Source organism: Microcaecilia unicolor, chromosome 12 (genome assembly GCF_901765095.1).
Source record: "Microcaecilia unicolor chromosome 12, aMicUni1.1, whole genome shotgun sequence".
Taxonomy (NCBI): Eukaryota; Metazoa; Chordata; class Amphibia; order Gymnophiona; family Siphonopidae; genus Microcaecilia; species Microcaecilia unicolor.
Window position 1 is genome coordinate 78,563,273 of NC_044042.1, and position 26,548 is coordinate 78,589,820.

The 26,548-nt window shown below is 45.4% G+C and overlaps 1 protein-coding gene across 2 annotated transcripts in view; it reads left to right on the top strand.

Annotated features, from left to right (window-relative positions):
- PSMD11 (proteasome 26S subunit, non-ATPase 11) overlaps window positions 1-26,548 on the top strand; it is a 93,679-nt gene that overhangs the window by 58,940 nt on the left and 8,191 nt on the right. For both annotated transcript variants that reach the window (XM_030221369.1, XM_030221367.1), the window contains exons 9-13: window positions 290-352; window positions 678-803; window positions 1,362-1,397; window positions 3,196-3,247; window positions 17,903-18,045. In XM_030221369.1, the coding sequence (XP_030077229.1) occupies window positions 290-352; window positions 678-803; window positions 1,362-1,397; window positions 3,196-3,247; window positions 17,903-18,045 (420 nt within the window). The remainder of the gene's footprint in view (window positions 1-289; window positions 353-677; window positions 804-1,361; window positions 1,398-3,195; window positions 3,248-17,902; window positions 18,046-26,548) is intronic.

A 26,548-nucleotide genomic window follows, 5' to 3' on the forward strand; every position in this document is an offset into this window, starting at 1 on the left:
TGTGTGGTGGTGGGAGAGCATGAGGCCATACCCCATTGCTCTGGTTTCAAAGCTTGAATTTCAGTTGCTGTTCTGTTGTGAAGCAGAGCCTACAGTTTCTTCTGCCTTCTGCTCTAAATCTTTTTGTTCACATCTTCCTATTAAGTCAGCGCAGTCCAGATTCAAATTTCAGTGCCCAACCCTACTTCTGCAGCATGTGTTAAGAGGGCAGCCCCTCACCATGAAGCACATCAAATATGTACCTTCTACAGAGCAATAGTAATCTAGGGTTGCTCTTCTTTTCTTCCAGACAGAAGCGCTAAAGTGTGTAGCACAGGCCAGCAAAAACCGATCCCTGGCGGACCTTGAAAAGGTAAGTTACCTGTTCCCTAAATTTGGGGGGACTGAAATGGAGTATGGTTGTGCACCTCTCGTTAGGAACATGTCTTGGAGGTTGGAAGGATTACCAAACGAAGTAGACTGAAATTGTGGATGGTTGAGAAAATAATTGCAGTGTCAAAGTTCAGTTGTCTGCCTTAAATCCTGTTATGTACTATGAAACATGCTATGAGGTTCCAGAGCAGGAATGGCTAGTGGGGAGAGTGTATGTGTTGGTCATTAGGTGTTTGAAAGCCTGGAAACTGATTATGGATCAGATTTTGAAGTGGCTGGGCTTCCCTCTCTCCCTTTTCTTCCAGGCACTGTCAGACTACAAAGCAGAGCTTCGAGATGATCCTATCATTAACACACATCTTGCAAAGCTGTATGACAATTTATTGGAACAAAATCTGATCCGCGTCATCGAGCCCTTCTCTAGAGTACAGGTGAGGAGTGGCTAGGCCAGACTAACAGGGCAAGGAGGAGAGGAGGTGGTTGGGTCCTACAACTGCTAGAATGCCCACCATGTGCTTGGGCCTTCTCTGAGACTTAGTCCCTTAATGTCATTCTGCATCACTTTAATATATTTTTCTTCCCTAGCACGTTACTTTTATCTGACTTTACTTTTAAGCATTCATTTAGGTTTCTAGTTGTAACTACATCCATGAGAATAGTTCCCCCCATCCCCCCACCCCAATAATTGTAATCCTACTTCCATGTTGTTCTGTTTTCTAGATGTTAGAAAAGATTGTCTGAATTTTGTGAATGGTTTCTGAGTGGTTCCTTCTGCCTGGTATAAGATGTGGAGATCTGCTTGGAGTTATAAATTATTTGCATATTTTTCTCCTGATATGAAAACAAATTGAAATTGCAGAAGGCAAGGGTGAGGTGGTGGCCACCTTGCTCCTGTGTAGACCACCATAGGTGCGCATCAAAAGCTGCAGCCTCTCTTAGAGTAAGCATGGAATGACTGACCGATGCTTATGTATTCTCCTCCTTTTCAGATTGAGCACATATCCAGTCTCATCAAGCTCGCCAAGGTAAGAAGCTAGAGTGTGACATGGTGTACAGGAGTCCTGCTGTCCCAAACTGGTACTGCAATACCCCTGCCACTGGTTAAAGAAGCTCAGTAATTTCTTTACAAAACAGACATCAGCTTTAAAAGCTCCATAGACTTGCAAGGAAGGGCACATTCATTTTTTTCCCCTTATTTTTGTGTCTGAGGTCGGAACTCTGGCTCCCCTTCCAATTCTGTATCATATTTAAGATTCTAGCACTGATACATGAAATCCTTCATTCTGGTGTACCACAGTTTCTGTTCAGATCACTTCTTCCTATTGTCCAATTCACTCTTTGCGCTCTTCTCACCAACATTTTCTGGTCATTCCTTCTCACCTGTGGATTCATTCACACCGTGCCCGATCAACCTATTTTTCTGTGGTTGTCCCTATCCAATGAAACCTCATACCTCTGAATTTTTGTGATGAGCTTTCTGTTAAGAGTTTTAAGGCAACCTTGAAAGCATACCTTTTTAAAAAAGCTTTTAACACTACATAATTTGGACCTAAGGTCTTTGCTTTGCAAACCTCTGCAGCCCTTGAAATTATTTGGCAGTCAGTTTGTCTGTTTTCTCCCCGCTCCCTTTTTTTTTTTTTTGTTACATTTGTACCCCGCGCTTTCCCACTCATGGCAGGCTCAATGCGGCTTACATGGGGCAATGGAGGGTTAAGTGACTTGCCCAGAGTCACAAGGAGCTGCCTGTGCCGGGAATCGAACTCAGTTCCCCAGGACCAAAGTCCACCACCCTAACCACTAGGCCACTCCTCCACTGTCTTTTTGTCTTAGGGTTAATTACTTCCTAACCTTTATTCTCTCACCCCTTCCTTATAACTATAAATTGTAACCTAGTTTTCTAGTATGGTGTTCCTCTATTCTTGCTCCTTTTTTTTTTAAATGTACTTCACTGTAAACTGCTTAGATTTTATGATTTGCAATATATTAAATAAAGTTGAACCTGTACCTAATATTGGCTGCCCTGCATAATATGAACAAGTAGCAGCTGCTTTTCCAGCAGGACTGACCTCGCTTAGTGCCAAGGGATCAGTCTCTGCTGGCATTGGATCCAGTTTTTACAGCACGGTTTATGGTCTGTTAGATTTACTCTACCACAGAGGTGAGCAGCCTATGGCCATCCATTGAATCTTATGTGGCCCATGGGACCATGGGAAGTATGCACAGAAAATGTCAGCCAGAGTTTTGGCAATTGTAAATACTGTATTTCACAGATATTTTCAGAATAGCCACTCTAGCGGTTTGCTTCCATCATTTCTAGTTAACTTTTTACTCTATCATAGAAGGTCTGTGGAGCTCTGTGCATTTCAGGTTCTGACGTTATGTAATGTGGCCCTCTGTGTATAAAGGTTGCCCTCCCCTGCTCTTCCATCTTTACTGTCAAACATAACAAGGAGGTTTACATACAACATGATTCTATGATGACCACTCAGTTTACTGATCCTGGTGCTTCTGTATTAATCATCATACTGAAAAATCAACCCTAATGCTGAAGTTGAAAACTGATTCTGTTTTTTCACGTATGGCACCTCATTTTCCTTAACAAGGCTGGTCCTGCAGCGGCTGAGATTAATGGGAGTTTGGTCTGAATAATAAAACCAGCAGCCAACCATACATGAGCCCAAGTGGGGGAAAATGCTATGATCTGTATATTGTTATATAGTAATTTAACTTTTCACTTGACTCAGAAACACAGCCTGCAGAACAGTTGCTGGTTAGATTGCCCCTCCTTACCTGTACTATACTTTGTTCCTTTTCACTTTTCAGCCCGATGTGGAGCGGAAACTGTCTCAGATGATCCTGGACAAGAAGTTTCACGGTGAGTTTACCTTTGTGTATAAAACAATGATGGGTGTCCTGTAATCTCCACATTTTTATTTGTGGTGTCTGCCACTTGGGTGGGGGAGAGGAATGGGGACCATTGTGAGAAATCTGTTAAAATGCTGTCTGGGTTGTTCCCCCCCCCCCTCCCCCAACCCACCGTTCCCATATTCCTCTAGTGGTGATTGCAGGGGACTGAGCTTTTGACTTCTAGGACAGGTAATAGGCAGGTGAAGGAAGATGAGAAGAATAGGGAGCAGCAGCTTGCTTGGGAATTTATTAGGAAAGAAATTGGAACTATGACAAGGTAAATAGAACCTTGATTAATGAAAGCACATTCATGGAGGTAAATAAATTCACAAGAGGATTGTCAAAATTTGCAAGAGGACCTTATGAGACTGGGAGACTAGGCATCCCAATGGCAGAAACGTGAGCAAGTGCAAAATTATGCATGTGGGAAAGAAGAACCCAAATTATAGCTACGTGATGCAGGGTTCCACATTAGGAGTCACTACCCAGGAAAATGGTCTAGGTGTCGTCATTGATGATACGTTGAAACCCTTTCTGTGACTAGCCTTGGGAACTTTAGGTGACATTGATACAATCTACTTTTCTACAAGAACCATATTATTCCATGACACAGGGGACAGGCGAGCCAGAATCTCTTTGCAAATACAAACCAGCAGACTGCTCCACAAAGAATCCGCCGTCATGGTACGACAGCTCTTGACCTCCCATAAAAATGTCCTCATGAAAGGTGGTAGAGGCTGTATTCTGTTCATCCCTCGGGATGCACATTTAAATAGTAATCAGCTACCTGTAATACATTTGTATATGATTCTCGTAATCTGCTACTGAAAATGGTAAAAAGCACAAAGAGCCCATTTGTGAATTTCTTGCTGATTATTGTGCTTGCTAAACCTGCTTGAACCGGTCAAAATCACACGTTGGTAGCCCGGAAAGTTTTGTGCATCGCTGACTTATTATCCCAAAAGTTTTCATAGAGCTGTTCAAATGATGTCACGGGGAGAGCCAAATCCTTCTAGGGCACATCACTTTTCACAAAATGTCATACTTTCAGATAAGAATACCAGTCCCCAGATACCAAACTAAGAAATGATTGCAGTTTCTCAAAAGAATGTAACATTCCATCACCATCAAATGACTACATAAAATATACAAGACCTTTGATAGCCCACTCTCTATTTGTAGGCAAGGTCCCCTGTTGAAACTTGGAGTTCCCATATATGGAGAGAAAAAAAGCTTTCTTTTGCAGTAACTGAACTAGCGTTCCCACCCACCCCCAACTTTCAAATAAAAAGCGATAAAGGATTTATTGTATACAGATAGTCCTATTTAAAACATAGAGAGCCAGGGCATAACTCGCTAATGGTAAGAGGTCCTCTTGCTGTAGCTGGCCTAAGCCTTTCCTGCAACCCTTATACTCCACTCAAACAAGGCTCTAAGCTGGGCCACTTCCTAATATTTCTACAGACAGGGAACGCCTAAACTCCCTCTTTTCTTAGATCAAAGCATCCTTCCTGGCCACAGTTGGTGATCTACCTCTCCAAATGAAATAAAAAATACATTCCTGTAAAGCATTTAACACCTTAAGGGGAACGTGCACTGGAAGTGCCATAAATAAAACCAAAATTCTTGGCCAGATATTCATTTTGGCTACAGGGATATGACCCAACCAGAAGAAACCCCTTGGACCCGAAATGTCCATATCTCTTGCTAGAGCTGAAAGCAGCAGTCCATAATTAGACTGGAATACTACTACTACTACTATTTAGCATTTCTATAGCGCTACAAGGCATACGCAGTGCTGCACAAACATAGAAGAAAGACAGTCCCTGCTCAAAGAGCTTACAATCTAATAGACAAAAAATAAATAAAGTAAGCAAATCAAATCAATTAATGTGAACGGGAAGGAAGAGAGGAGGGTAGGTGGAGGCGAGTGGTTACGAGTCAAAAGCAATGTTAAAGAGGTGGGCTTTCAGTCTAGATTTAAAGGTGGCCAAGGATGGGGCAAGACGTAGGGGCTCAGGACGTTTATTCCAGGTGTAGGGTGCAGCGAGACAGAAGGCGCGAAGTCTGGAGTTGGCAGTAGTGGAGAAGGGAACAGATAAGAAGGATTTATCCATGGAGCGGAGTGCACGGGAAGGGGTGTAAGGAAGGACGAGTGTGGAGAGATACTGGGGAGCAGCAGAGTGAATACATTTATAGGTTAGTAGGAGAAGTTTGAACAGGATGCGAAAACGGATAGGGAGCCAGTGAAGGGTCTTGAGGAGAGGGGTAGTATGAGTAAAGCGACCCTGGCGGAAGATGAGACGGGCAGCAGAGTTTTGAACCGACTGGAGAGGGGAGAGGTGACTAAGTGGGAGGCCAGCAAGAAGTAGATTGCAGTAGTCTAAACGAGAGGTGACAAGGGTGTGGATGAGGGTTTTGGTAGAGTGCTCGGAAAGAAAGGGGCGGATTTTACGGATGTTGTAAAGAAAGAAACGACAGGTCTTGGCAATCTGCTAGATATGAGCAGAGAAGGAGAGAGAAGAGTCAAAGATGACCCCAAGGTTTCGAGCTGAGGAGACAGGGAGAATGAGAGAGCCATCAACAGAAATAGAAAACGGGGGGAGCAGGGAGGTGGGTTTGGGGGGAAAATGAGAAGCTCTTTAGGATCTTCACATAACTGTACTTCCAAACATGTAAGTGAGTGTCATTCCCACTTGAACAGGAATCCCCAGATCATTTTGATAGAGTATACATAATAATGAGTAGCTGCTGTTGAAGGCTATCAAGGACAATATAAGCTGAGACCAAATTGTGGTTATAGGTGACCTGCTCAGGAATTTGCCCATTTCATCCCATTCTGTTATGTAGGGGGAAAGCACAGTATAAGTGTTCAACGTGGGCCAAATTGGACCAGGGTTCCAGAGACAACCCCTCCCCCCCTTCAATTTTCTATGGAAAAAGGAATTCCAGCTTTTATGGCATGGAAGCTTGCATGCAGTGAAACATAGGGAACTGCTTCTTTCAAAACTGCCTTTCCTGTCCTCTACTATCCCAGCCCTCAAAGTAATCCTCCACCTCTTCCCTACTACCCTTCCCCCTGCCCAGCTTAACCCTACACAACACATGCACTTACAAACGTGTCTTGCTGTGTTGCATTTTTTTTTTTTTTTTTTTCATTTTTCTCATTTCCAGAGACAGGAAGGTGATAGACCTAGAGGGCATGTCTATAAGCATTTATTTCTTTCACCAACACTGTGAGTGAGAGCATAGACTCAGCCAACATAACTTCATCTGTGAACCATGCCACTTTATGTTCCAAAGAACCCATTCTCATATCACGTACATCAGGGTTACTTCTAATTCTGTCTGCCAATGGTTCAATAAAGCAAAGAGAAGTGGCAACAGGGGACAACACTGTTGTGTTGCATTAAACATATCTCTACGCTAATATTTTCAATAAAAACAAGAAGAAAGGCCATCTAAACCAGGAGCTTTCCCTTCCTTAAGAGTTTTTATAGCCCCTAATATTTCAGTCTCCATAATTTAGCTATCCAACATTTTTTGTTTCAAAACAGTGAGAAAGTAATTCACACTGACTAGCTTCGCTAGAATATAATTGCTGATAAACAAAAAACCTAGCTAATATCAGAATTGAAGGCCCAAGAGTCTGGGTCCGAACTAATTTTCATTAAGTTTTTGAAATTTCAACCTCTTATTCTCTCCCCTAAATTTAAATTTAACAAGATTGGAGCATGATCAGGCCATGTAGTAGTCTGGACCTCTATATCCAGCACCATGGTTGGGTATGTTCCTCCGGGAAACAAATTAGCAATCTACTAAAAACATCGTATGGTATGGAATAAAAAGTGTGATGACTCCAACCCATATTGTGTTATCTCCAAACGTCAACAAGCTGACACTGCTCCATCAATAGCTTCAATCTTTTGCAATGCTTAGTATCCCAACACCCTCTTCTTTTAAAGGAATCTGTGGATTAAGAATCATGCATTCCATGAAAGACTTTGCTTAACACAAGACTGTCTATTTCAGGAAGCAGGTGACCTCATTTTCAACTTTCTTTTAATTAATCCCCTTATTCCATATCATCAAGCTGATCAATCCATAGACTGGTGGGTTGTGTCCATCTACCAGCAGATGGAGATAGAGAGCAAACTTTTGCCTCCCTACATGTGGTCATGTGCTGCCGGAAACTCCTCAGTATGTTCTCTATCTCAGCAGGTGGTGGTCACACACAGCAGCAGCTCTGGCTAGGCCTCCAAGCCTAATTCTTAGGTTTTGTTGAGTGCCTGGGGTTGAGGGCTCTTTTGAGCAAGTGCAAACCTGGTGGTGCCAGGTCCCTCCTTTTCTCCCCCCTCCCGCTGGCTCCGTTAAAAAAAAAAAAAAAAAAAAAAATTTTGAACGTCCTTAAAGGCGTTTATTTCGACGTTTATTTAAACGTTTATTGCAGCTACTCACTGGGACACCAGGTCGTTACAGGTCGTTACAGCTCGGAGCGGACAGCAGGTAATTTTTACCTTTTTATAGCGGGCAGGGGGTTCCCCGATTTATCTCCACGTGGCATATGGCGTCGGAGGGCGAGGGCGTAAAGAGTCGCTCCCCGGATCGCTTGGGCGCTTCTAGAGGGGATGCGGGGGTCTTAAAGCCTGATTCGCCCTTGTTGGGTGACAGTTTCGTGGCCGATGAATGTCCCGGTCCTTCCTCCGGCGTGGCGATTTTTCCCGCCATAAACGCCCATCCCCCGCTCCTCGCCTCCGCCATCTTGGCCGGCCATGCGGCTTGGATGGCTTCTTCTTGGGCCGCCCTTGAGGTTGGAGACATTAATGCCATGAACGCCCTTAATTTGGGCGACGGCACAAAGCGGCTAAAGTTAAGCGCCGTTCTTCCCGCGCGGCTCCTTCGCGGAGTGTCGCGCCGGACGCCATTTTGGATGCGCAGCATGTCTCTACCCCGCTCTTGCGAGCGCCGGTTGAGGGTGCGTCTAGGGCTGTTGCCCAGGCTGCGGAAGTACACAGTCTGGGGGGTTTCTCCCCCGAGTTTGTTTTGCTGCTGCATCAGGCCTTCCTTATGCAAAACGCTGCCCCTGCTCCCTCGTCTGGTTAAGAGGTTGACGTTCCCAGAGGTAAACGCCCTCGGGTTGATTCCCAGGCTTTGGAGGACTTTGTCTCCTCCGATGTAGATGAGGGCAGCGTATCTGAGGTCTCCCAACGGTCCTTTGCGGATTCCTTGGAGAAGACGGATCCCCGCTCGGAAGGAGCGGATGACCCCTCTGCAGCGCGGCTTTTTAGCTCAGAGGATTTGTCCAACCTGTTGGTACAGGCCATGGACACTTTGAAGATTTCCTCTCCGGAGGACGTCTCTCCCTCAGCCCCTGTTGGCTCTGCCATTATGCTGGGGACGAAGCGCCCGCCTAGAACCTTCCACGTGCATGATGCCATGCACACCTTAATTGCGGCTCAATGGGATGTCCCGGAAGCGAGCCTTAAAGTGGCTAGAGCTATGTCCCGCCTCTATCCTTTGACTGAAAGTGAACGTGAGGCCTATCTGTGGCCTACCGTGGATTCTTTAATCACTGCGGTGACTAAGAAAACGGCGTTGCCGGTGGAAGGTGGCACGGCCCTAAAGGACGCCCAAGACAAGATTGGAGGCGGCCTTAAGGTCGTCCTTTGAGGCAGCTGCTTTAAGTTTGCAGGCCTCAATTTGCGGCTCCTATGTGGCCAGGGCGTGCCTGACTATGGTGCAGCGGGCTTTCCCCTCGGATCTTTCCTTGAGGGCTGATTGGCCGGCCCTGGAATCGGGCTTAGCCTATTTGGCAGACTTGCTGTATGATGTCTTGAGGGCCTCAGCGAAAGGCATGGCTCAGACAATCTCTGCGTGGCGGTGGCTTTGGCTGAAACATTGGTCTGCTGACCACGCCTCTAAATCCCGCCTGGCTAGATTGCCTTTTAAAGGCAAGCTGCTCTTTGGGGTCGAGCTGGACAAAATCGTGACCGATCTCGGCACGTCTAAGGGCAAGAAGTTACCAGAGGTCAGGGCTCGGGCTAGTACTCGCCCTGGTACCTCCAGAGGACGGTTTCAGGAAGCCCGTCTGTACCGCCCGGGCAGGTCGGGCTCCTCTGCCCCCTCTTCCTTCAAGAGGAACTTCTCCCCCAAGCAGCATTCCTTTCGCAGAGACCGCCGTCCCGGAGGTGCTCCCTCCGGTCCTCCCCCAGGGTCTCGTACCCAATGACGGGGCCTTGGTCCACGCCCCAGTGCAGATTGGAGGACGGCTGTCCTCGTTTATGGGCGAGTGGACCACAATAACTTCAGACGCTTGGGTGCTGGAAGTCATCAGAGACGGCTACAAGCTAGAGTTCTGCCGACCCTTAAAAGACGGGTTTGTACTCTCTCCCTGCAAGTCTCCGGTCAAAGCTGTGGTAGTGCAGCAGACCTTGAACAATCTGATCCGCCTGGGGGCGGTCGTTCCGGTGCCAGAAAATCAGCTTGGCAAGGGATGTTACTCCTTTTTCTTTGTGATACCAAAGAAAGGAGGTTCTGTACGGCCTATCCTCGACCTCAAAGGGGTCAATTGGGCCTTGAAAGTTCGGCACTTTCGCATGGAGACCCTCCGCTCTGTTATAGCGGCAGTGAAGGCAGGAGAGTTCCTGGCATCCTTGGACATCAAGGAAGCGTACTTGCATATTCCCATCTGGCCTCCTCATCAACGCTTTCTGCGTTTTGCAGTACTGGGCCGACACTTCCAGTTCAGAGCCCTCCCGTTCGGGTTGGCTACTGCTCCGCGGACCTTCTCCAAAGTAATGGTGGTCATCGCGGCCTTCCTGAGGAAGGAAGGAGTTCAAGTCCATCCTTATCTGGACGACTGGTTGATCCAAGCCCCTCATATGCAGAGTGCGGCAAAGCTGTGAACCGGGTGGTTGCTCTTTTGAGCTCCCTGGGGTGGATCATCAACTGGGAGTAAAGCCAGCTGCGCCCGACTCAGTCCCTGGAGTATCTGGGAGTTCGATTCGACACCCAAGTGGGCAGAGTGTTCCTGCCAGACAATCGGATTGTCAAGTTTCAGGCTCAGGTGGACTAGTTCCTAGTAGCCTCTCCTATTCGGGCTTGGGACTACGTGCAGCTGTTGGGCTCTATGACGGCCACGATGGAAGTAGTGCCCTGGGCCAGGGCTCATATGAGACCACTACAACAATCTCTGCTGCTGCGCTGGACTCCGATGTCGGAGGATTATGCTGTGCGCCTTCCCTTGGACCCAGCAGTGCGCAAGGCGCTGAGCTGGTGGACGCAGACAGACAAGTTGTCTGCAGGAATGCCTCTGGTGACCCCGGAGTGGATTGTCGTCACGACAGACGCCTCTTTGATGGGCTGGGGAGCCCACTGCTTGGGAAGGACAGCGCAGGGGCTCTGGTCTCCTGCAGAGGCAAGTGGTCTATCAACCTCCTGGAACTCAGAGCCATTCGGTTGGTGTTGTTGGAGTTCATCCCGGTACTGGTGTTGAAGCCTGTACGGGTCCTGTCGGACAATGCCACGGCTGTGGCCTATGTCAACCGCCAGGGAGGTACCAAGAGCGCCCCTCTAGCCAAGGAGGCCATGAATCTATGCCAGTGGGCGGAAGCGAACCTGGAACAGTTGTCAGCGGCCCACATTGCCGGAGTCATGAATGTCAAGGCGGACTTTCTCAGTCGCCATACCTTGGAGCCCGGAGAGTGGCAGCTATCTGCTCAGGCGTTCTTGGGCATCACGAAGCGCTGGGGCCAGCCGAGCCTAGATCTGATGGCGTCATCGGCCAATTGCCAAGTGCTGCGCTTTTTCAGCAGAGGACGGGACCCTCGATCCCTGGGAGTAGATGCTCTTCTCCAACAGTGGCCGACACAAGAGCTTCTCTATGTGTTCCCGCCCTGGCCCATGTTGGGCAGGGTGCTAGACTGGGTGGCAAAGCATCCCGGCAGGGTAATCCTGGTGGGTCCGGATTGGCCCAGACGTCCCTGGTATGCGGACTTGATCAGGCTCTCAGTCGGCGATCCTCTGCGGCTGCCAGTGGAGCAGGGCCGGTTACATCAGGGTCCCGTGGTGATGGAGGATCCCTCCCCCTTTGGTCTTACGGCCTGGCTATTGAGCGGCAGCGTCTGAGAAAGAAGGGCTTCTCAGACAAGGTCATCGCCACTATGCTGAGAGCGAGGAAGCGCTCTACTTCTACTGCTTACGCCAGGGTTTGGCGTACCTTTGCAGCGTGGTGTGAAGCAGGCTCACTTTCTCCCTTCACTGCTCCAATTTCTTCAGTGTTGGCGTTCCTGCAAGAAGGTCTGGACAAAGGCCTGTCGCTCAGTTCCCTGAAAGTTCAGGTAGCGGCTCTGGCTTGCTTCAGGGGCCGCCTCAAGGGTGCTTCCCTGACTTCGCAGCCAGATGTGGTGCGCTTTCTCAAGGGAGTTAATCACCTGCGCCCTCCTCTGCACTCAGTGGTGCCTGCGTGGAATCTCAACCTGGTGCTAAGAGCATTGCAGAAGCCGCCTTTTGAACCCTTGTCGAGGGCATCTCTGAAAGACCTGACGTTGAAAGCAGTCTTTTTGGTGGCTATCACTTCAGCCAGAAGAGTTTCCGAGCTCCAGGCACTCTCATGTCGAGAGCTTTTTCTGCAGTTCACTGAGGCAGGAGTGACTATTCGCACAGTGCCTTCCTTCCTGCCCAAGATTGTTTTTCGCTTCCAGGTGATTCAGCAGCTCTGTCTCCCTTCCTTTCGTAGGGAGGTCTACCCAGAGGAATACTCTGCTCTCAATTTCTGGATGTGAGACGAGTCATCATCAGATACTTGGAAGTGACCAATGATTTCCGGAAATCGGATCATCTGTTTGTCCTGTTTACAGGTCCTCGTAAGGGTCTGCAGGCTTCTAAGCCTACAGTGGCAAGATGGGCAAGGAAGCCATTGCAGCGGCTTAGGTGGCCGCGGGGAAGGCCCATACCTTTGCCAGGCATTACCGCTTGACTGTGGCTGCTCGGGCGGAGGCCCGGTTTGGAGCTTCAGTGTTGCGGTCAGGGATTTCAATGTCCCGCCCTGGGTGAGTACTGCTTCGGTACATCCCACCAGTCTATGGATTGATCAGCTTGATGATATGGAAGGTAAAATTATGTATCATACCTGATAATTTTCTTTCCATTAATCATAGCTGATCAATCCATAGCCCCTCCCAGATATCTGTACTGTTTATATTCTGGTTGAATTTTAGGTTCAAGTTTAGCCTTCAGTTTCTTCAGGAGGACTTCGTGTTCAAGTTCTTCTTTCACTTGGATTCTTCAAGAGTTGAGACGAGTTAGTGTTACAGTGAGCTGCTGCATTCCTCTCCCCTCCGTTTTACGGGGCTGGATTGAGATTTAAATTCTGCCGGCACTCCCTCCCGCTTCGTGCTGCTGTAGGGCAGCTTTGTACCCCTCCCGCTTCGGCGGTGTTAGGGTCAGTCAGCTCCTCCCGCGGTTGCAGGATAAGCCAGATCCCCCCGCATCGGCGGGTGTGGTGTCCCTCCCCCGCTCCGCGGGGATGAGCTGGACGGATTCCCCTCCCCCACTTGTGTGGGGATGAGCTGGGTTAATTCCCCTCCCCCGTTTCGGCGGTGGTGAGCTGGGCAGAGTGTCCCTTCGTGGGTGTAATTCTCTAAGTGCTGAGTCCTGCGGATGGAGCTTTGATATCGACATACTGAGGAGTTTCCGGCAGCACATGACCACATATAGGGAGGCAAAAGTTTGCTCTCTATCTCCACCTGCTGGTAGATGGACACAACCCACCAGTCTATGGATTGATCAGCTATGATTAATGGAAAGAAAATTATCAGGTATGATACATAATTTTACCTTTTCTTACTCCTGTTACATGTTTGATTTATTTTTGCTGTACACCGCCTTGAGTGAATTCCTTCAAAAAGGTGGGTAATAAATCCTAATAAATAAATAAGCCTAATAATTAAAATCTTCTCCTAAATTTAAAGGGGCAGTACTAAATTCCTGAAGCCGTTTACTTAACTCATCAAAACATTACCCTTTACCACTATTAGGTCCATATACACAACCCATTGTGATATGCTAATACACAGTGCAACAACAAAAACTTGCTATTAGAATCCCTTTTAACATCTAGAATTTGAAGACCCGTTTTGTGAGAGATCAATATACCCACTTTCCCCTTCTTTGGGTGCTGCATATTGGATGCTAAGAATATTGAGGGTAATTTTACTGTGCAGCAGATACTCCTGAGGTTTATTTAAATGTATTTCCTGGGTAAGAGTAGCATCAGCTTTTAAACACTTCCCCTCCCTATGCAGAGTTTATTTCGTTAACATTGAGAAACACCAAATTACACAGTAGCTTAAAGCCCATCCCACAATAATATTAACCTTAAATGCCCAGACAGAGTGAACACTGCTTCCCCTCCCCCCATGGTCCATTCCCAAATTAACACCCTCCCTCTCCCAAAAGCCTATAGATAACCCATGTCCTCCACCACTGGCACACCCATTGGAGGTGTGGCTCACCACTGAGTTCCTTGTCAGCAAACAAAAACCACACATTATCCACACCCACTGTCACACACACAAAAAAAAACCTCCACAGATGCAGCGCTAATGCAGTACAGTCAGACTATCTACTCAAGCTCCCTTATCCATTCTGTTGACACTCAGTAGTCTCTCCAAAAATACTGCATTTCTTTTCTTCATACATATAAACAACCAAAGCCTCAATCCAGCAATTAAAAGATCAAATGATCCTTGTAGATACACATCCGAACCACAGTCGCAGAGTACTGGTGACTTTCTAAGGTCCATCATGCTACAAAGAACTCTGTGCTATGTGTAGAGACTCTGCGATTATTCTTTCTATTTTTTTTTTTTTTTTTTTTTTTTGCTTTGGCACCACTTTTTGTCACTTCACACCCTTCGCAGCACTCCTGAAGTTCCTGTGTTTTCTCGTTCAGAATTACAGTTGCTATCCTTGAGAGCACATGCTGCTTCCACCAGGTTGAAGATGTAGTAAGCCACCCCATTATGCGTAAAAGATAAACCAAAGGGAACAGCCATTTGTACCCAGTAGCTGTCACCTCCTTGAAAGAGCTGTGTCTTTGCAGAATGCCGGGAGCCAAGTCTGCAAACACCACTGCCTGCTCATCTTTCCACTCAAAAAGTTTTCATTGTTCTCATTTGAACAGCCATTCTCTTTGACTACATAATTATTCGTTCATGCTATAATATGTGACTCATTATTCTTCGCTTTACCAAGAGAATGATGGGCTCTAATTTTGACGTGAGTTTTCAGTTGACTCTCCACCTTTCTTATGCAAAGTCATACAAATATCCATTGCAATTTGCTTACAGTCACTATATTCTGGACTTTTTGGCACACCTCTGATGTGCAAATTATTACACCTTGTACTGTTTTCAAGGTTCTTCAATTTAACTGTAGATCTTACTGTATCTTTCATCTCTCACATTTGCTCTGCATATTTCCCCATGGTTTCCATCGTCTCATCCATATGGGCATCCACCTCATCAACTCTATCTGAGCTCCTGCACGTTGGTGCGCAGCTTAGCTACCAACTCTGATTTCTTCCTTAAGAGTGGAGGAGTAGCCCAGTGGTTAGTGCAGTGGACTTTGATCCTGGGGAACTGAGTTCGATTCCCACTGCAGCTCCTTGTGACTCTGGGCAAGTCACTTAACCCCTCCATTGCCCCTGGGAAACAAAATAAGTATCTGTATATATGTAAACCGCTTTGAATGTAGTTGCAAAAACCTCAGAAAGGCGGTATATCAAGTCCCAGTTCCCTTTCCCTATTTGAGATTCTACATGCAATGTTGCTACTATTGAGATTCTGTTGCTACTATTTGAGATTCTACATGGAATGTTGCTATTCCACTAGCAACATTCCATGTAGAAGCCTGCCCTTGCAGATCAGCAACGCGGCCGCGCAGGCTTCTGTTTCTGAGAGTCTGACGTCCTGCACATATGTGCAGGATGTCAGACTCACAGAAACAGAAGCCTGCGTGGCCACATTGCTGATCTGCAAGGGCAGGCTTCTACATGGAACATAGCTAGTGGAGGAGTAGCCTAGTGGTTCGTGCAGTGGACTCTGATCCTGGGGAACTGAGTTCGATTCCCACTGCAGCTCCTTGTGACTCTGGGCAAGTCACTTAACCCTCCATTGCCCCTGGTACAAAATAAGTACCTGAATATATGCAAACTGCTTTGAATGTAGTTGCAAAAACCTCAGAAAGGCGGTATATCAAGTCCCATTTCCCTTTCCTTTTAACACCAACAGTGTCTGACTTAAGCTCTGTAAACCACTCAAGAAGTTGTTCCTGGGACATTGCAAGTAGGGAGTTCATGTTATAATGCTCTGATTGTTTCCAGTCCAGCTGAGCGCTCTCCTGGAGAGTCTGCCATGCTGTTCATGGTTTTCAGATCTGGGAGGAGATGATGCATACTTGCGAGTGTTGGCTGTTTTCCGCCTCGTAGACATAAAAATTCAGACCAGCATTGCAAAGGTCCACGACAGAATCATAAACTTATACCCGATGGGAGTGAATTGCATCAGAAAGAAGCTCAAAGGTGGATGGAGCTGAAGGCTCAGACAGCCATCACAGAAGGTGACGTCACGTCCTCCCTGAATTTAAGGCTTTTTACTAGGCATTCTGATGAACTGCTAGAAGATTTAGGCTGGCTCAGCTGTCAATAGAGAGGTGTGTAAAGAAGTGCCCTGTATTGGTGACTTGAGTATCTCCCTCCGCCCCTCCCCCTCCCCCCCCCCAAAAAAAGATGTTTCTGTCATTCATAGTGAGCCTTGGGCTCTAATGATCTTCCTTCTGTCCACTAGTGATCACACAGTTTGATAAAGTCCCCAGCACAGCTTCATGCAGTTAGCTGCTTTACTGCATTAGTGTTTAAATCTACCCATACTCTTATGTACAGAGATCTTTCTCTCCATTTAAGGCTATGCTTAAAACTCACCTCTTCCAGTTGGTTTTCCCTAACTAAATTTTTTTTTTTTTTTTTTAACTGTCTACCTCGGCCTTATGATAATATGAGATACAGCAAGGTTGCCTGAGTTTGCTTGTGTTTACTTGCATTTGCTAAATTTTGTTTGCTTATGTCATTATTTTATTTTTATGTGTGTGTGTTTTGATGTATTTTGGTTATTTGGTAAAATTTTGAAAGTATAATATATTGTGCTGTATGTTTGAGTTTTTATTGTATGTAAATTGCTTTGACAGCCTCAGCCTTAGTCGATCAATCAAATAAATGCAACCTTGAACCTTAAGCTATAGCTGTTCAAAAGTTGTAATTGTTATTTGCTCAGTTGAAAATTTTTGATTGCATTTGTAATCATGTTCCTGGATAGTACACTAACAGTTGACCGCATAGCAGGCTGAATATCAGGCAGGGGTAGTTTTGACCTTTTCCCAAAGAGCAGCCACCCCCAGGCCTAACTTAAGAATGCTTTGGTGGTTTAGGGTAGGACAGGAGTGATCCCCAGTTGCTTCCCTTCCATACTAGCTGTGAATTCAAAATGTTGGCCATAAACTCTAGCAGTAGTCTCATGAGTTTACCACTAGAGGTCACAGCCACTATTTTGAACCCAGAGCTGGCACAGGCAGGAATGATTAAGGATCATTCCTACCCTAGACCACAAGGGCACACTTATGGTAGGTTTGGGAAGGGGCTTTATTTATATATTTTTTTATTTTTTATTTTTATTTTTTTTTGGGGGGGGGGGGGGTAAATGCATCAGTTCATAGTGTTGATTTAATTACAGTTAACTGCCATTAAAATTTTGAGTTAATTGTGGTAGTTAACTGCGATTAATTAACAGCACTGGTTTGCGTGTATTATTTATATACAACAATTGTTTTCACCTGTCTTAGACTAGTACAGAAGACCACAGCAAAGCATACATTTGCAGTACTTTGACCTACTGTATCCCTGCTTAAGGGCAAGTGGTTTGCCGTGGTCTGCATTATTTTCCATTCTCCTCAAAGAATTGTAACAAACTCAAAGGGATCCCTAGAAGCTGTGAGGTGTTGCTGACAGCAGCTGTTTAAAGGCTTCTAGCTTGTTTGGGTGAATAGAGGATTGCGTCTCTAAAAGAAATGTTGCCTTCCATTGACTGGGTTTTAGTATGGGGTTCCATACTCTTTATAGGAAGTGCTAGTGAAGGCCTGGTGATAAGTATCTGTTCTCTTCTTTTTCAGCTTGCATGCATTTCTTTCCATTGCCAAGAGTTATAGGTGTGCAAGTTGTATGGCATTAGAAAATTAGGCATAGTTGTCCTATGTCATGAAATGTGTATTTGAAGTGACAAGTTTAGGTCAGTAATGTGTAACTGTATGCACTTTTATGTGCATTACATTAACATACCCCATCTACTCAGCTGTAACATCTGACACATGTTTCTTACACATTCTGGAAGTTTACTTTCAGTTTAAAGGGTGTCTTTGGAATTATGTACTCTTTGGAATGTTCTCTTACAATCTTATTTATTCATTAAATGCAAATATATAAGCCAGGCCTTCAATAGGATGTGAGATTCTACCCTTGCTGTAAGCAGTAGAGATTTTAAACTGAAATAATTCTTCCTCTTGCTGTTCACAGGGATCCTGGATCAGGGGGAGGGGGTCTTGATTATTTTTGATGAACCACCGGTAGATAAAACGTACGAAGCTGCTCTTGAAACGATCCAGAATATGAGTAAAGTAGTGGATTCATTATATAACAAAGCCAAGAAACTAACATAGGTGAGTAAAACCCAGTACTGCTCTTTCTACTTCTCAAACAATAGATGGGTTTCTGCACCCGTTGAGAGACCCTTCAAAGCATAGTAAATTGATTGGAGAAAACCACACTAAGACATCATTCCTTACCTCATTTAAAAGTTTACTGGTAGTAGTTTAAACAAATGGTTAATTATTTAAGCTATCTGCTACTATGTGGTGGAAGGGACCCCCTGATGTGTCCCTGTGTTCACCAGGCTGGCCAGCAGCCCAGCTTGCCCCCATGGTGGGAAGCCATGCAGCACACTAAGCAGCTTGAACTGGTAGATATTAACATTTAGGTCCAGATGCACAAAGGTCCAAGTTAAGAATCCGGCTGTATTTCAAATGGGTAAAAGTTACCAATTTGGAAATAGAGGGATTCCCAAGGAGAATTGCATGCAAATGAGCTGCTTCTTGCTTTTGCGAACAGGCTTATTTGCATTCAATATGGGGGAAGCCAGTCGGCCAGCTGAGCATGCGCAGAGTAGCCCATCACTAAGCGTGGCTGCTCTGCACATGTCACAGGCGGTTTTCATGCACGCGGTTAAGTTGTGTGTATGAAAGCAGCTCGGATACACTGGCAAAGAGAAATAAACAGCGCTATGCTTGTTGGCAGTCTTGATGAAGCGAGGTAGAACCCAGACTTTGGAGGGTAGGGAGAGAGTTCTGGAGAAGGAAAACTTCCCCTGGGTTTTAAAATAAACACAGCTTGTTACTGTAGGCATTTATCCATTGATTATTGTTTTATGTAGGTTTTAATTAGACTTGATTAGAGCAATTTCACAGCTCCCCTCTTAACAACACAGTACATAAGCACAAAAGCATCACCATGCTGGGACAGACCAAGGGTCCATCGAGCCCAGCACCCTGTCTCCGACAGTGGCCAAAAGAACAAACAATTTGTCCCGCCCATCCCAGAAATAGTGGATTTTTCCCACGTCCATTCAATAACATTCTATGGCCTTTTCCTCCAGGAAGCCGTCCAACCCTTTTTAAAATTCTTCTAAGTCAACCGCCTTAACCACTTTTTCCGGCAACGAATTCCAGAGTCTGTCTACGCGTTGAGTGAAGAAAACTTTCCTCCGATTCGTTCTAAATTTACTACACTGCAGCTTCATCGCATGCCCCCTTGTCCTAGTATTTTTGGAAAGCGTAAACAGACGCTCCACATCGACCCTTTCCATTCCACTCATTATCTTATAGACCTCTATCATATTTCCCCTCAGCCGCCTTTTCTCCAAACTGAAGAGCCCCAGCCGCTTCAGCCTTTCGTCATAGAGAAGTCGTCCCAACCCCTGTATCATCTTTGTCGCCCTTCTCTGCACCTTTTCTTTTTTTTCTTTTTCAATTAAAGCTTTTATTAGGAAATACAAGCCATTACAACAAAAAATCCACACATGGGAACCTAACATCATATATCAAAATCACACAGCCATAAATCAATTGAAACATGCTGCGACTAACCTCAACTTCAACCCCAAACCCATTCCCCCCTCCCCTCCCCCAACAAAGCTCCTCCCCTTTATTAAACAACACATACCCCCCCATATAAAGGACCAAGAGAGGGATCCGGACAAGAGGACCATGTCACATAAGCGTCCCATATTTCCTGATACACTATGATATCACCAGTTCGCTTAGCTGTCAATTTAGACAGATGAATGTGAGCCAATTTGCGGACGACCTGGCAATGTACTCTGCCGCCAAGCCGCAGCCAGGACCAGCTTGCTGGCCACAAACACAAATGTAGCCAAGTGATGAATGTGTGGCTTGACGTCCCTCGGCTTAACATGGAGAAGGCAATGTTCCATTTTCATAGGATATGAAAGCTTGGTGATACTGTGCACCAGTCACAAAACATCAGTCCAATATTTCTGAGCCTTTGGGCACGCCCACCAGATATGATACATCTCACCCTCTCCTGCACATTGGCGCCAGCACAGAGCTGACACCGAAGGGAACATTTTATGTAACCTGTGAGGGGTGTAGTACCAGTTATACAAGATCTTATACCCATTTTCCATGAAAGCACTGGAAACAGAAACTTTAAGCAGTAATTTGAAAACCCCTTCCCTTTGCGAAAACTCATGTGACACTCCCATAGCTTGCTCCCACTTTTAGTAGTATAAAACCGGTCTACTATGTGAGAGTAGAGCTCTATATAATCTAGATTGTTCTAAAAGCATTTCATTTAAACTCAAGTCCGCCCTAGCCTTTCTCAAAATAAAATCCCGTACCTGATGATACTGAAAAGAATGGGAAACAGGAATCCCATATTCCTCTTGTATATGTTGAAAAGAAACCACCTCCCCCTCTTCCCACATCTGTCCCAATTCACATAATCCCAATTTTTCCCGCCTCTTTCCCAGGAGTAAACTGTGGTGCAAAACGAATAAACATATGCAAAAAATACTGGCAACTCGGGAAAAACCTGCGCCGTACATCCCTCCAAACTGATAGGGGCCGTTGCAACAACGGGGGCATATCTTTAAGTTATCGCTCCCAAATGTTGATCTGGTAGCCATGGAACTGCAGCTAGCAGAAGGGGATCCAACCAAGTTTGCTCTAAACGCTCCCATAATTTGCCTGACTTTTGCATCCATTCTGCTAAAATGTGAAGATGGGCAGCTTGATAGTAAGCCCAAAACCAAGGAACACCCATCCCGCTCTTCGCACGTGGTTGGTACATCACCTCCCTACGGACCCGCGGGGGTCTCCTCTTCCAGAAAAAGGAAAAAACTCTCTGCTGCAATCCCCTAAAAGGCATTGAACTAGGAAGCACCATAAATAAGCACAACAGCTTAGGAAGCAAAATCATTTTGACCGCTGCTATACGGCCCAGCCACGAAACCGTCAGACCCTCCCAACGTTCAAGTTCTAAGAAAAGCTCCTTGAGTTTCCCTGGGAAATTCACGGCATAAAGATCCTCAAACTTTTTTGTTAAAGTTACCCCTATGTACCTAATACCTGTGGATGCCCACTTAAAGGGATAGTCCCTCTTTAACCACCTGGTCCTCCGGAACCGACACATTCAGGGCTTCTGACTTATTCAGATTAATTTTGAAACCTGATAGTTTACCATATTCATCAAGAGCTAGAGTCAAAGCAGGGAAAGAGACTGTCTGATCCGATAAACAAAAGGTAATCCGCAAACGAACAATTTAGTTTCAAACTCTCCTCGCCTAATGCCCTGAATCTCTGTATGAGTGCGAATGCACTCTGCCAACGGCTCAACCACTAGAGCAAAAAGAAGAGGCGAGAGAGCGCAACCCTGCCTCGTGCCACGAAATAAAGGAAATGAGGACGACCTACTGCCATTGACACGAACCGAAGCACAAGAGGTCCTATAAATAAGATGCAACCAATGCAAAAAGGAGCCATCTATTCCAGCCCGTCGCAACACCACAAACATGCACGCGATCAACCGCCTTCTCTGCATCCAATGATAAAATACATAAAGGCACCCGTGCAGGCTCAGCATGGTACATAAGATGTAAGGCGCGGCGTATGTTGTCAAAAGTTTGATGTCCATGGACGAAACCCGCCTGATCCTCATGAATCAATAGGGGTAGGTATTTCTGCAAGCGATTAGCTAAGATCGTAGTAAAAATTTTATAATCTACCCCCAAAAGAGAAATCAGGCGGTAGAAACTACATAACTGTGGATCTTTACCCAGCTTGAGTAGAATTGTAATGGTTGCCAGATTCCAGGATGGAGGAATATCCTGACTTTCAGTGAAGGAACGAAAGACCCACAAGAGCACGGGGGTCAACAACCCACCAAAGATCTTTTGTTGGCGACAAAGTTCGTATAGCCTGGAGAATTTCATCTAACTCAACAGGCCTAGAGAGCTGGTGTTGTGCCCCTACCCCAAGCCTAGGCAATTGAAGGCGGTCCAGAAAGCCCGATATCCGCCTCTGAGGGAGCAATATTCGATGTATAAAGTTGTTCATAAAACTGCTGAAAGAGTCGTTGCATATGAAAGGAGTCAAAGGTCATCATCCCAGCCTCATCTCTCAGGCCCACAATATGATTACGTTTAGACTGTTGCTTAAGTTTATGAGCCAAAAGCCTACTGGCTTTATTGCCAGATTCAGAGTGAGCCTGATGGACTCGCTGAAGTTGCTCTGACAACACATCTAACTGTAAATCGTGTAATTCCCGCCGAAGTTTATAAGATTGCTCCAGCAGCCGAGCCAACTGAGACGCCGGTCGTTGTTGTAGCTGTCTCTCCACTTCTAACAAGCATGTACGCAAAGAACTTTCCTGCTGACTCTTTACTCTCCGCACATGTGTCTGTAACGCAATAAGATGACCCCTAAGGTACCGCCTTTAAACCATCCCAGAGAATTCCCTGTGAGACCTCCCCGTTATTATTAAATGGAGGTAATCTTTAATATGTTGTTCAATCTGAAATATATGGGACATATCTGTAAGCAGGGAATCATCCATCCGCCTCTCCGGGGGAGCTTTTGGAGGTCCTACCAGACCAATTTGCAACCACACAGGGCTGTGGTCCAACCATGTTCGTGACTCAATCCTGATATCTCGAAGACCATGTGAGTGTCCCCTCTCTCCCAACCACAAATCAATGCGTGAGAATGAATTATGAACAGGGGAAAATTGAGAATACTCCTTTCGGGTAGGGTTGGCCTGTCGCCAGAAGTCTATCAACTGCCATCGCTTTAAAAAGGCCCGAAACACCTCCCGATCACGCAACGCATAGTGTACTCCCCAAGTAGAATTATCTAAGCTAGGATCGATTGTCAAATTAAAATCTCCTCCTACCAAGAGAGAGCCATCTTTATGTTGGAGCAACACCTGATCTAACTGCTCCAGAAATGTTTTATGTTCAGAATTAGGGCCATATACATTTAATAACGTGTACCTCTGACCTCCAAGCGTTAAAAATATTAAGATATACCGCTCCCCCTCTGTCTCGCATGACCTTCTCAATTTGCCATGGCTGGGAATCAGCAAGCAATATCGCTACCCCCTTTGTACCATCACAATTGGAGGCAAAATATTGCTGCAGATATTTACAATGTCTACATAATGGTTCATGAACTGTCTTCAAGTGTCTCCCCTGAATCAGAGCAATATCAATCCTTAAGCGGGTCATCTCCCTAAATAAAAGCTGACACTTCATAGAAACATTTAACTCCCTGACATTCAGGAGCCCCAACTTTATATCACTCATTCAAAAATAGACCCAGGTACCAGCTGTCCCACTTTATTTTATTGCATTTGTATCCCACGTTTTCCCACCTCTTTGCAGGCTCAATGTGGCTTACAATACATTATGGATACTAGAAATAGAAGAGAATTTACATTTGGTTTTACAGAAGGATTTTGGGTTAAATGGTAGTAAAGTACAAGATAGTGGTATAGCAGAAGACATTATAAGACAGAATTGCAAGATAGTGGTATAACTGAAGACATTATAAGACATTGGGCGCTATAAGATGTTTTGGGTGTATTAGGAGGTTTTTACATGTGTTTATCTTTGTGGTATGTCATGTCAAAGAGATAAGTCTTCAGTAGTTTACGGAAGTTGGTCAGTTCATAGGTCGCTTTCAGATTGCGTGGTAACGCGTTCCAGAGTTGCGTGCTCATATAAGAGAAGGTAGATGGCGTGCATTAGTTTGTATTTCAGACCTTTGCAATTGGGAAAGTGAAGATTGAGGAATGTACGAGAAGATTTTTTTGCATTCCTAGGTGGCAAGTCTGTTAGGTCTGGCATGTAGGCTGGGGCAGCACCATGGATGATTTTGTGAACTAGGGTACATACTTTGAACGTAATTCGTTCTTTAAGTGGGAGCCAGTGTAGTTTCTCTCTTAAGGGTTTCGCACTTTCATATTTTGGTTTTCCGAATATTAGTCTGGCTGCTGTGTTCTGGGCTGTTTGGAGTTTTTTGAGTAGTTGTTCTTTGCAGCCGGCATAAAGTGAGTTACAATAGTCTAGATGACTAAGTACCAATGATTGTACCAGATGGTGGAAGACAGTTCTTGGGAAAAATGGTCTTACTCTTTTTAATTTCCACATTGCCTGAAACATCATTTTGGTTATGTTTCTCACATGACTTTCAAGTGTTAGGTGCCGATCAATGGTGACTCCAAGAATTTTTAGGGTGTCCGAAATTGGTAAGTTTAGTTTTGGTGTGTTGATGGTGGTAAATTTGCTTGTGTTGTGTTGCGAAGTGAGTACTAGGCATTGGGTTTTTTCTGCATTAAGTTTTAGCTGGAATGCCTCTGCCCAAGAATGCATGATGTGTAGGCTTTGGTTGATTTCGTTGGAAATCTCTTTTATATCTTGTTTAAATGGGATGAAGATCGTTACATTGTCGGCGTATATGTATGGGTTGAGGTTTTGATTCGATAATAGTTTGGCCAAGGGTACCATCATTAGGTTGAATATGGTCGGTGAGAGGGGGGATCCCTGTGGAACTCCGCATTCAGGTGTCCATGTGGCTGATGTGGTCGAATTTGATGTCACTTGATATGAACGTGTAGTTAGGAACCCCTTGAACCAATTGAGAACGTTACTTCCGATTCTGAAGTATTCGAGGATATGTAATAAAATTCCATGATCAACCATGTCAAAGGCGCATGAAATGTCAAATTGTAGTAGTAGTATGTTCTTGCCGGTTGCTATCATTTGTTTGAACTTGGTCATGAGCGTGATTAGTGCGATTTCAGTGCTGTGGTTATCGCAGAATCCTGATTGGGAGTCGTGTAGTATTGAGAAGTTGTATAGATACTCTGTGAGTTGTTTAGTCATCATCCCTTCTGTTATTTTGGTGATTAGGGGAATGGATGCTACTGGTCTGTAGTTAGTTAATTCATTGGCATTCTTCTTTGCATCTTTGGGTATAGGGGTGAGTAAGATGTTTCCTTTCTCCCTTGGGAAGAGTCCATTTTGTAGCATAAAGTTCATGTGATTCGTTAGGTCTGTTATGAGTTGGGGGGGGGGGGGGGCTGATTTCATAAGGTTATTTGGGCATATATATAGTTTGCGGTGAGATTTGGCGAATCTTTTAAGTGTTTGTGAGATAAGGTCTTCTGATAGTATTTTGAATTCAGTCCAAATCCTGTCTGCTGGGTATGCTCCAGGGTCTGGGTCTAGGCAGTCTAGGAGTGTAATGTATTCGGTGGGGCTTGCAGGTATATTGAGTCACAGTTGTATAATTTTCTCCTTGAAGTATTTTGCGAGTTTGCCAGCTCCTGGTTTGTCTTTGCTGTTGTTCGTGACTGGAGCGGTGTCTAATAATTTATTCACGAGTTGGAAGAGTTTGTGTGTGTCTTTGTAGTTTGGTCCAATTTCAGTTTTGTAGTATAGTCTTTTGGTTTGTCTTATGGTATATTTATATTTTCTTCGGAGTTGTTTCCAAGCGTTAAGTGTGGGATCGTCTTGCTTTTTGTTCCACGCACGTTCTAGTCTTCTAACTTGTGTTTTGAGTTTTTTCAGTTCTTCATTGAACCATGGAATTGAGTTCCTTCTGTGCGAGGTTCTGGTTTGGATTGGGGCGATGTTATCTAGAGTTAATTTATATCTATTATCCCATTCTAAGAGTAATTTATGTTCCTCCCTCCAAATCCCACTCTTCCCCCCCCCCCCCCACCTCCACACCAACCTCTCTTTACCCCTTACACTACTCCTCCCACCCTCCTCAAACCCTCGCCAACTGTTAAGACCCCTCTCTACAAAAAGAAGGGACATATAGTCGAGAAAGTGAGCTCCCCTCCTCCCGCCCCACATTTCATATTAATTATTACTGTACATCAACATGTTTACCCTAAACATCAGAAAGACCTCCCATCATATATACCCAAACAGAGCCCTGAACTCACATACCCACCAACAAGCTTCCACACTATGAGCCCCGCAGAAACCATGGCTTTTAACCGCCATATAACTGAACAATAAGTTTCATTTTACATGACTGCTCACTACATGGTCTCCGCTTCTCAGGGCAACTGGCCAGCCGACTTCTGGCGCTCCAACCTTTTATTTCCTTTAGAGACCCGCTGCCATTTCGGGTGAGCTGACAAGGATGCAGATCTAGGCTTGCTAGACGGTGTAGAAGCTGTATCTCGGTCCTCTGCTAGCAAAATCTGTCATGCCTCCTCCACCGATTTAATTTGGTGCAAACGGCTATCCTTGTAAAATGCCAAGGCAAAAAGGGTGCCTCCATCTATACTGAATGCCCAGCTCGCGCAGCCTCATGGTAACCAGCTTCAAATCTGCCCTCCTCTTTAATGTGACTGCAGCCAAATCTTGGAACACTGTAACATGATAAGAATCCCATTTGAAGCTATCAATCTTGCGGCTCATCTGTATTACCCGTTCTCGAAGCTTAAAGTCCTGGAAGCAGGCAATTATATCCTTAGGCAGATTATTCCGAGCCCCACCCAATGTTCTATGAGATCTCACCAAACGCACTTCTTTGGGCTCAATAGGCGACCCAGCTTCCATTAGTAAGG